Raw genomic sequence first — 11,720 nt, forward strand, 5'->3', positions numbered from 1 at the left:
TTATGTTTTACTAATTTTATAAATATTTAAATTTAAGAAATAGATATAGTAACTGTTATAAAAAAAATTATGTAAAATATAAATTTTAAAATAAATTTCATGTTTAGGGAAATTGATGTAAATTTGATTATTATATAAAAATTTTATTAAATTAGACGCTCAATTATTCAAAAGACACCTCAAAAACTAAGAAATTATTTAAAGTCACAAATTATTTTGAAATTGTATCATTAAAAAAAGTCAGATTTGAGCACGTGTGACTATTTATGAGGAGGGTACTTTAGTAATTACATCCGACCTCATTCATGTGTGAGTGGGATTGGATTCATCGTGTGTATTAAATCCGCACGCCGGAGCAAGCTCGAGCTGGAGCGGTAGTTCGATCTCCTCTCGCACAATGGAGGAGGAAGAGCACGAGGTCTATGGCGGAGATATCCCGGACGTGACCGACATGGACGCGGACGTCGACGTGCCCCAACCTGGAGAAGCAGACACCAAGGTTTCTCTTCTCTGTTCTATTTGCGCAAGCCCTAATTCCTGATTCGCTTTGCGGCGTCCTGTTCCAGGAGCTGGACGATATGAAGAAGCGGCTCAAGGAGATGGAGGAGGAGGCCGCTGCCCTGCGCGAGATGCAGGCCAAGGTCGAGAAGGAGATGGGCGCCTCTCAAGGTCGCCATACCCCTTGAGAGTCCTTTTCTATCTCGTGGAGTTCTTGTAGCTTCTAGTTATTGTTTAGATGGTTGTTTTTTTAACGTATTTATTTCAAGTTTGCTGAGTCAACATTGAGAATTTGGGCACGATGGACTATAATCTGTAAACTGGGTGTGGGAGTAGGAATAAGGTTGATCGTACTTGATAATTGCAAAATATGTTGTCAGGATGTGAATTTGAGTCACAAAATTACTTTTTTTTTATGATCGCAAAAATTGCTTCTTAAACAACCAGAACAAATTCAGTTGTAATAAACATGATCCTTTCAAATACTTTAACTTTTGAATAAGTTAAATTGTTTTTATGAAGCTTATCTTTCTATGTTTGGATAAATATAATAATTTTCCCTCTCTTATATTTAGATGCTGATGGCACAGCTGCAAATCAGGCAAGTAAAGAGGAGGTTGATGCTCGATCAGTATATGTTGGCAATGTAAGTACAAGAGTTCCATAGACATCCCAAACAACTTACTTGTGTGACCTTATGATCCGGCATAATGTTTAATATGGTACTATCTTAGGCAATACAATTTGAGTTTGACCCAGCAATTATTAATTGCACTTATATTTATTATTTGATGCACGTTTATTGGAAATGACTATTTACTTATCTGGTTTGATGGCTGCTTGTGTTTCAATCATCTTATTATGTTCTTTGGCATCCTATGAAGAAGTGCTATCAGTGAGTGCCTAGACATAAAACTCAGTGAGGCACTTCAAGTGTCTTAAATTATCTCAAGCTATGAATATTGATCAGGAGTTGATATGGCAAGCATCTAAGCGTCCAGTAAGTACTTACTTGCCTATTGTTTGGATTATGGTTTGGGTTGTTGATAGAGATAGAAAAGGAGGAGCAAGAAGGAGAAGAACAAGAACATAAGATATATATAAAAGGATAGTACGGTGCATGAAGCTCCCACCAATGCGGGTCCTAGGGAAGGGTCAGATCATATTAGATCTATTGTACGCAGCCTTACTTGCATTGCAAGTGACTGTTTTAGCAACTCGAACGTGACCACAAGGTCATACGGCAACAATTTTACCATTGTGCCAAGGCTCCCCTTCAAGAACATTTTATATATATAATTTTTATATCGCCTTATCACTTCATTTGAGAAGGGAAATGATAACTATGGCTTAATAGTGATGAAAGTGGCTTTACAATCTGCATTTGGAAGCTTCATGCCACCATTTTTCAACAAAATTATTTGATTGTGTTTCCTATGAGGAGGGAAATGTGTACATAAGGTGGCAAAATGATTCCCTCAACGTTATTTATCCTATGTTTTCTTTGGCAAAAATAGATGGAGGTAAGTAAAAAAACTGAGAGATTTTTTCTTTCAGTTTTTCAAAATTTTACTTCCATTCTACTTGTGTGAAAAAGTCATTGTTTGGTGCTTTGGAGCTCAAATTTTACCTTAAAAATTGAAATATTCTTTTCAAATCTATTTCAATTTACATTTTTTTTTAATGATGTTAACAAATAAAGTTCTGAGATTTAAGTTCCCTTTTTCCTTTTCTCCAAGGAAACAATTGGCCTCCATGGAAACCAAAACTAGGTTAATATGTTCAAATCCTTTTCCCATGAGTTTTTCCTTACCCTCTTTCATTCCTAATTGTTTCTTTCCCTCATAGGAAAAAAAAGAGCTTAAGTTGTTGCTTAAATGATTGATCTTTGCTTTCATCCTGGTTAAATTTAATTTAGGTAAACAAGTTAGATTCAATAAGGACTGTTGGTTTAATGAACGGTTACAAAACCACGTCTATAGTAAAGACAAAAGAAAACGTAGATAAAAAGTAAAGTGTCTATTGTCTAAAACTAATTAAATATGGGATCAAATTTGGCTGAAGTAAATTAGACTTCTAATTTTGACATTAAATTAATTTTTATCTTTCATATTACTTCATTTAAGCAATCAATATTTGTCCATTGTTAGGATTTATCTTTTATATCGATTTGAATACTAAAAGACTGTTTTTGAGGTTATCTCATCTCTAATATTATTCTAAATACAAGATGGACCATTTAAGTTTATTTTGCTTCATCCTTTGGTAGATTTTTTTTTAACATGCCTTCATATCTTGGAAAGGAAAATTAGTTTACTTTGTTATCTTTGAGATATAAATTTCTTTGTTTGATGAATAAAATAACTGTTTCTTACTGGTCATCTCATACCTATCACTGTGATGATTACAAAAGATTGGTGATCCATGTGCATTTTGCTTCCATCCTGAGATAGAACTTGTTTGAACACAGCCTTTTGTCTTTGCAAGGCAAATTACTTGACCTTGTTTTTGAGCACAAGTAGTTAGCTTAGTGGAGTTGCACTTGTTTGAAATGCCAACAGTACCTATTCCTTGAAATTTGAATATTTTTTCTCTTTTCCTCTTTCAAACAAATTGCCAAGGAAGTTTATTAGAGTGAAGTGTTGGATCAGTTCTCCCAAAAGTTCTGGTCGCTAAGTAACAAAGACCAAAGAAAGGCTATCATATCTCCAAGTTTCATACAAGCTATCCTTTTCTTCTGCAATAACAATCAATTCCATTTTAAGTTAGTGATTCATTCACTTGAGCCTTTATATGTACTGTGATCCCTATAGCTTTTTATCATACACTCTGTAGAATCTCAGACACATTATTCTCATATTAACTGTCTGCTAACTCATAATTTATTTCTGTTCTTTTAATTTGTAATTTTACCCCATGATACTCATTTCAAATATTTTTTATAACATTTGCAACAAGGTGGTTTTGGAATGACCTACAAATATTAGTATTGATTGCTTGTTTTCCTTTTTGTGTTCATGGGTACATTTATTGAGATTCCTTTGGAAAATTCAGGTTAATGCTTTAACTCTACAACTAACAATGTGCAGGTGCAGATTTTCTGTTTTAGGAATTGTCTGTGTCTTGTCTGATACCCAATTGTTGGGTTCCAGAAACCTCTTATTTGGATAAGCTTGTAGTCAGGAATAACATCGTGTATTTTGATTGATTGATGCAAAGAGATCATGGGAAAAAAAGACTTATTAAAAAAAAAGAGTAAGGAGAAATTCTGAGAGAGTGAAAGAAAATGAAAGAGTTAGAAAGAATAGGAAAAGAGTGTAGTGATAATAAAAAATTGAAAAGGAAAAATGATAGTAATTATATCTGCAGAAGGTAGGAAAAGATGTGGAGATGGCAGATTGGAGGGTATTTTATGATATTAATGCTGATAGCTTAAGGGAAAGGCTTGATAGATGACAGCTTCTTGTTAAATGGAAAAGCCAAGCTGATGGAGTGAAGACAAATACTCTCTCATTTGATCTATTCCTTCATGGGACATGCAATTTTAGATGTGGAGCCAACTGATTCTTGGAATTCCTTGAAGTATCTTGTTGCATGGCAATAATGGTGAGAGGTCCTTGATCTCTTGCGCTTGGCCTATTAATCTTCTTCAATTGTTTCGGTCTACAAACTATATACCTATTCCTTTATGCAAGATTTTTTTTTTCACTTATTCTTTAAGTAGATTTGTAGTCAGAAATGCTTATGTTGGCTAAGTGATTCTGATTTTCTTAAAATTTATTCTTTCATCTACCTCTCTGAACAAACCTACATAGTATGTAGTCATACAGGACGAGAGAGGGTTGGACTAGAGAGTAGATTCTAATGATAATGATCAACCAATAATTTTCTGTATCTGGAAGTGATGTGGACTAAATGAACCTTTAATTCACTGAACCTTAAGGTATATGGTTCTTTTCTTTGCAAACAGAAGTCATTTAAACAGAAATAAATTAACAGTACTATTTGCTCTTTTCATCGATCCATGCATACAAGAAGTGTGAGGTGTGGCCCCTAGGGCATAGCCAAGTTAGTCACTAGGTGGTAGATTTGTAGAAATGGGCAAGGGTCAATTCCCGGCTTCGAAAAATATCCTCCCACATAGTGGCCTATTTGGTTTTCTGATTTACCTCTCTACAAATGGCATGGGGCTAGCCATGTGGGGGTGCCTAGTCAACGTATGACCTTTTGCAACAAAAGTGAGGTGTGGTTATAAAAAAAAATGTTACTATTAGAAGCAATCAAATAAAGTCAGAGAAAAATGATTAAAATGTGAACATATTCAAATCTGATCAACAAATTTTTTATTTGTATAAATGGAATCAATAAAAGTTGAAAATCATGATCATCATCACAACTAGCTGGGTTAGTCTCAATTTTTTTATCTTAACCCTTCATTAGTCATCATCTATTCAAGATTATATCACTAGTTATATTCAAATCTCTTAAATTGTTATTAATTAACAGCTAGAGTTTTCTTTATTTTCCCTCCTTAGACTTTGACTGCAAGTGATTCAACTTGTCTAGACTTTATTTGCCATCTTTGAACACATCCATTCCAGATTAATTAGTTTTTGGCATTTCATCATTAATTGGACTTGCCCTAGTTACTTATGGATGATAGTATTCTTGGTTTTATCTTTATGTAGGTTTTTTTTTAAATTTTTTTTTTGGGGCTGCACCTAGTTACTCTTGGATAGTAAGTATTCTTGGATTTATTTTTCAAGTAATCACATATTCATTTTAGCAGTGTTATCTTTGTTACACTAGAACATTTTTTAAGTTCTTACCTTAATTTCTTGTTAAAAATGAAGAATAAATGAGGTATTTATGAATCATTATTGATGAAAAGATAAAAGCCATGTAGTTGATCCCCACTCACTAACTGAAACTCAGCTTCTTCTTCTTACCCAATATAATCAGTGGAGGCCATGCTTTTATAAATAAGCTAAATTGCAGACGACTAGTGTTTTGTCACCCAAAAAACTTTTTCTTATGGTAGTAGTTCCAGTCATCAACAAGTCTGGCAGCTGTCTTCTGTTACCATAGAAGCATCACCATGAAAGTATTTGCTCTATCTTGGGGCTGTCTTGCCACCCAGATCTGCCTGATCAAAGTTCTATAAATTATAATTTGAAAAACATATTTTCTACAGTTTAATCATCAAATGTAGCTAGTAGCGGCATTTTGGATGTATTCACTTTCGAATTAAAAATGCAGGTGGATTATAGTTGTACGCCTGAAGAAGTCCAGCAGCATTTCCAGTCATGCGGAACAGTCAATAGGGTCACTATTTTGACGGACAAATTTGGTCAGCCAAAGGGTTTTGCTTATGTTGAATTTCTGGAGGTCGAGGCTGTTCAAGAAGCTCTCCAATTAAATGAATCAGAGTTACATGGTCGTCAAATCAAAGTACATCCATTAGTATTATCTATGATAGTTTTCATCTGTTGAAACAATTTACATTAATTTTGATTGTGGATGCATGCTGCAGGTGGCTGCCAAACGGACTAATGTCCCTGGGATGAAGCAGTTTCGTCCCCGACGGTCTAATCCATATATGGGATATCTCACGAGAAGGCCTTACATGCCGCCGCCATATTTTCCCCCGCCTTATGCATATGGGTCAGTCTATCATCCTTCCACTAGTGGATTTTATGTGCAATACTTCGCACAACATGATATTTACAACCTTATCTTATTTTTTTGCAGGAAGATGCCTAGATTTAGAAGGCCAATGCGTTACCGGCCTTTCTAAGAGCAAAGCGTAGTAGTTGGTGTGTTTCCTACTGATTCTTAAGACAACTGCAACCTTATTATTATGGACAAAATGTATCGGCAAGATAAGCACCACGCTCTATGTTGCTAGTTATTTGGCTGTTTCTTGATTTGTACCCCTAATGGCAACCCTGCCAGTTCAAAGTTCTGTTATATTCGTTGTTCTTGAAAATTCATAAAACATTGAGGGATGCTTTTTGTACATAAATCTGTAGACAAAAAACACAAAATTGCAGGTAACCGATACATGGAAGCGCGCCTCTGGATTAGTTGATAAGGTAGTGGATAAATGGAAGTCTGCATTTTGAAGGGATGAGGAGCTTCATGTTGATATGAGTCTGCTAGTGTTGACATGAATTGTTGAACAGCCGCTCTGATGCAACTATAGTAAAACATTGTGGCAAAAAGGTGAAACACTCGTCTTCCAGCGCTCCCGTCGTACCCGACTCAAGGTCATCACGAGGAAGGTAAATCGTAGCATTCGAATAAACATGTGACGGACAGGGTGTAATACGAGGATAGGAGATTTATTTTCCAACTGTCCCAAGGATCGACTCTGTGATCTCATTGTGACAATACCTGTCACATACCAACTTGGATGACTCGCGGGGTCAGCAACTATAATAAAACATGATGCGGCGAATGTGAGTGTTCGAGCAACGAGCTTAGTCGTCTTAATTAATATTTTTGTGGAATGCTTAATACCAGAAAATAAATGTCTTTATTAACTATCTTTGACTAGAGTTTCACAATGGGGTGGTGGCGCAGTTGGCTAGCGCGTAGGTCTCATAGCTGCTTGAGTGATCCTGAGGTCGAGAGTTCGAGCCTCTCTCACCCCAATGAAATTTTTCCAGGTACTTAATATTTTTAAGTTTATTCTCCTTAATTTCCACTCAGATTATTAATTTGCTAGAGATATTAAGTGATATTTTAATATTAGAGCATATGGAAAAATCGAATAGTTAAAGCTAGATATATAAATTGATGGTCCATCATATTTTATATTTTTTGAAATATTTTTTTAAGATTCTTTCTTTCAACATATCATTTTTCTTAATATTAATTATATTTTAAAAAATACTTTTAAAAAAATATATAAATATATATATATATAAAAGAACTAATTTTAATTCAAATTTAATTCAACACTCATAATATCTAAATCATATACTAGAATTTTAAAATTATCAAATGATAATGATGTATCTAATACTCATTTTACCCTTTTAACTATTCTCAATTGATTAGTAGATTTAACAATTAATTGAAATAATTATGTGGCTGGGTACATTCCACCAATTAATTGCTAAATGTATTAATTGAATGGTGAAATTTTACTCGATTATAAATGAGTTAAAAATAATTATTAGTCAATATAATATATCAAATTTAATATTTGAAGATATAAATATAATTAAGAAAATTAAATGAATAGGTAAGACTTATTTCTATATCATTTCGAGTTCTCTATAATTTATTCATCTAGTTCTCTTAATTATATTATATCTTTAAAAATTAATTCGTGTTCAAAAATTTATTATTCTTAATATGATATATTAAAATAATATTCGAGAGTATAAATATAATTAAATAAATTAAATAAATATATAAAATTTAATCTTATATTATTTAAAGCTCTCTACGTTCTGAGCTTAAAATAATATGAAATTCAGTTCTGGTTGCTACATGACGTAGAAGGATTTATAAAAATGAAATTGAACGCTTGATTAATACTTTTAAAACTTAAATATATGATTTAAATATTCTGGAGCTTCGGGTTCAGTAATTTGCCATTAAATCAATTATAATTCGGTTCAAGTCCAGTTTTAACTGATGCCCAGCCCACATAAATTCCATCTGAATTGCAGATCTAGTGTCTCGGCTTGTGGAATGGAGGGCGAAGACGGTTCGGAATCGCAGCAGTCGCGCCACCCGGCCGGAACCCTGGATCCGGCGACCCAGAAGAGGCATGCCGCAATGATCGACCGCCTCGCTAACCTCCACCAGTCCCGCCTCCAGCAGTCCGCCGCCCGGAGCGCCTCTTCCGCCGCCTCACCTGCCTTCGAGTCCGTTGCCGCCTTCCTTACCCGCTTCGACGAATCTGGACGCGCCGTGGAGGCCGAAATCAAGCGATGCCGCGACCTTTCCGTAGACCCGGCGTCGGCTCCTTCCCTGAAGCCCGAGCTCGAGAAAGTAGCTGCCTCCATCGCCGACCTCGATCGACTCGTCGCTGAGAATTCCTACTTCCTGCCAACCTACGAGGTTCGGTCCTCCTTGAAGGCGATTTCCGTTCTGAAAGAGGCCTTGGACGCCGCGAACTCCGAGCTATTACCCAGGAAAAAGTTCTCTTTCAGAAATAAAACTTCCAAGAAAGATCCCATTTGTTTGGTTAAAGAAATCGAGGAAGAAAAAGGCCCCTCTTCGGACAAAAGGGTTCTTGCGGCGGTCCGGGACTCGCCGGGATTTAGGAACAAGGAAGGCTCGATCTTGATCAAACATTTCAGGGTCTCCGAGGAGGAAGAGGGTGATTTTACACTCTCCGATCTCAATTGTTGCGAGATCTATCTCAAAGGCCGGCTTCGAGCTCTCTTCATTCACAGGCTCACGAACTGTCGGGTCTATGCTGGTCCTGTTCTTGGGTCGATCTTAATAGAAGAGGTGAATGACTGTTTGTTGATGCTTGCGTCGCACCAGATCAGAATCCACCATGCCACAGCTACTGATTTCTATCTCCAGGTCAGAAGTCGGCCAATAATTGAGGACTGCAGTGCAGTGAGATTTGCTCCCTACCGATTGTTTTATGAAGGGATTGACACAGAGCTACGAGACTGTGGACTTGGGGAGGAAACAAGAAATTGGGCCAATGTGGATGACTTCAAATGGTTAAGAGCAGTGCAGTCTCCCAACTGGTCTCTGATACCGGACGAAGAACTTCTAGGCACAGTCAATGTTTCAGATGTCAAGGAGCAATGTGAAGACAAATAGCTGATTGCAACCTAAATATTCACGGTCACAAAGGGTATGCTTAATCCAGTTATGCTCTCCTCTATGTTCAAAAGTTATTTGAATGACTTAATTATTCTTGAATCAGTTATGCCATTTAGAATTGACATTAATCTTCTGTTCTATGTTCATACTTTGCTTCAACCATTGTGAACTTGCATTTTGATTCATTAACTTCTGATACGTTATCTTAATCTTGATTGATATATCTCAATAAAGCTTGAAGACCTATTTACTTGATTATTTGTCTCAAGGTGAAGGCTATAGATATCAATTGATTACAAATAATAATTATACTTATTATAGGTTAAAGCATGATATTGTGCTACATCAAACTCCTACCTTTCCATTGTAAACAAAAAGTCGGTAGAGAAGAGGATGCTTCATCCTACAAGATAAATTTTATAGTCAAAGTAGATCCATAGTAGAACATGAAAGACCTTAGTAATAATGATGTTTTAAGGTTAAGTTAAACACGTTTCCTTCGTATAGATGAAGCTTTTCTCAATTTTCCTCAGCGTAAACTCCTCTTCTCATTTTCCTTCTTTTCCTCCCTCTTCCTTTGTTCTCTCTTTGCAGCTTCACTTATCATGCCCTTGAAGGGGGAGGAAATCTGAATCAATATTTTTTCTTCTGTTGTTGGGTTTACTATGCACTATCTTAATCAACACAATCTTTTTGATGTTATTTGATGATAATTTAAAAATTATATGTTGTTAATTTCTAAATAAAGTTTGTGATTTTTTTTTTGAATTTGCATTTAAGTTGTCTGTATAGCCAAATTCCACCCCCACATTGCTCTCAAAATTTCAGGTCTCTTGTTTCAACTTCAATCCCTCGATCATTTACACAAGTACAAATTCCACTTTTTATGGGTCCAGATGGCTCTAGAGATATTTTCACAAAACAATCCATCATTTCCGATCTTATAATGAAACGTATAGGATTTTGTCACCTTTCCAACTATCACTCCATAAGATAAGATTTTATTGGCCTAAGCCTTTATTTGTTGAGGAGAAGCTAGGCTAATTCGAAGTTGTTGATGTTTGTACCGGCCAATCATAGAATAGAAATTCTAATTCATTCAAATCAAGCTTCCTATTAATCTGGAAGTTTTTCTCATATACAAGAAAATGATTCAGTTCTATAGCTAAAGATCGTAGTTCGAACGAGTAATCGAAAAGACTCTAGAGCCACTACAAGTAAAGTTCATGCAATAGAAGGGATAGAAAAATGATGAACCGGATAACACCGAAGCTGGAGTGATTGGCCCAGCCTCGTGGAAGTTTTTCACCGGCCGCTAGGGTAAATCGGGAAGCACTCGCGACTGATGGTTCAGAAGTTTAATATCTCGCGGATGCAAGTCCCTTTGGGAGAAAACATCCTTATAAATGCACTGTAGCGTAATTCGGGGCAATAAAAGAGACAGAAGATAAGATTGTTAGAAGTAGGGGTGTAAACGAATCGATCAAGCCGAATATGCTGAAAATTCTAAGTCTCGAATTCGGCTCGAAATAGGTATATTCGAGTTCGAACTCGATTTGAAGCTCGAAAAATTCAAGATGTTGTGTTCGAGTTCGGTTCGAATTAGGGCTCGGGTTCGAGTTCGGCTCGAAAGATTTGAACATGTTCACAAACTATTTCGAATTATTACTTGAAAATAGGTACTCGAAAAGCTCGAAATTTATTTATTTAATATATATTTAACTTATATTAATAAAATATTAAGGCTCGCGAGCGGCTCATGAACTATCGAACAATATAATTTGGGCTCAAGTTCGGTTTGGAAAAAAGTTCGAACATGGTGTCGAATTCGATAAATTCAAATACGAATCGAATATTTTTCGAGTCATTCATTTGCAGCCCTGGTCAGAAGATCTCCGAGTACAATTTTATTTTTTTGTTTGGTTTCTTTGCATGTTGACTTCTCGAAGTGAGCTCTTCCCAAGCAGTCTGCTGCTTATCACTCCGGTCAACAGTGAAAATTCGTTGCGATGTCTACATTTCTACTAGTTGCTATTACTCTGGTCAACTTAGAAATCTGACAGTGAGTTTTTGACATGTCTCTTTGAATCTCTTCTATTTGGCCTTTTTTTTTAAAATTCTTTATAGATTATCTTTAGCAGGTTATTAGTCATAAGCAGTAACAGGTTAATTTATAATATGGTTAAGTAATTAGCAAAATAGATGAAAGTCAGTAAATGCACCTAATAATTATTTTATAACTTTTAATATCGTGGGTTGGAGAATTTCCATTAAAACAATCTAAAATTTGATTGACTTTAAAACTAACACTTTCTTAAGAGAATAAAATATTTTATACAACAATTGATCCATTTGTTTTCTATTTTAACACTGTATTTGAAAGAATAGCATGTGTTGTATTTTAAAAATCAAATTGT

General features: G+C 35.5%; 2 protein-coding genes and 1 non-coding gene across 4 annotated transcripts; all 3 read left to right on the top strand.

Moving 5' to 3' along the window:
* Positions 1-314: 314 nt before the first annotated feature.
* Positions 315-6,468, top strand: LOC121971712 (polyadenylate-binding protein 2-like). 2 transcript variants are annotated; one of them, XM_042523107.1, is made up of 6 exons: positions 315-499; positions 567-669; positions 1,074-1,144; positions 5,758-5,949; positions 6,032-6,162; positions 6,250-6,468. In XM_042523107.1, exons 1-6 carry the CDS (start codon positions 398-400, stop codon positions 6,293-6,295), a joined length of 645 nt encoding a protein of 214 aa, XP_042379041.1. In that variant the 5' UTR covers positions 315-397; the 3' UTR covers positions 6,296-6,468. The 2 variants fall into 2 exon arrangements, with proteins under 2 accessions (XP_042379041.1, XP_042379042.1); XM_042523108.1 differs by lacking the exons at positions 315-499; positions 567-669; positions 1,074-1,144 and adding an exon at positions 3,627-4,104.
* Positions 6,469-7,068: 600 nt separating this feature from the next.
* TRNAM-CAU lies at positions 7,069-7,154 on the top strand. Its single transcript is given in 2 exon segments — positions 7,069-7,106; positions 7,119-7,154. It is a non-coding gene; the product is annotated as a tRNA-Met (tRNA).
* A 998-nt stretch (positions 7,155-8,152) lies between these two features.
* Positions 8,153-9,512, top strand: LOC121971713 (tubulin-folding cofactor C-like). Its single transcript, XM_042523109.1, has one exon. It carries the CDS (start codon positions 8,206-8,208, stop codon positions 9,298-9,300), a length of 1,095 nt encoding a protein of 364 aa, XP_042379043.1. The 5' UTR covers positions 8,153-8,205; the 3' UTR covers positions 9,301-9,512.
* The last annotated feature ends 2,208 nt before the right edge of the window (positions 9,513-11,720 follow it).

The sequence above is a fragment of the Zingiber officinale genome, chromosome 4A (genome assembly GCF_018446385.1).
Source record: "Zingiber officinale cultivar Zhangliang chromosome 4A, Zo_v1.1, whole genome shotgun sequence".
Lineage (NCBI taxonomy): Eukaryota > Viridiplantae > Streptophyta > Magnoliopsida > Zingiberales > Zingiberaceae > Zingiber > Zingiber officinale.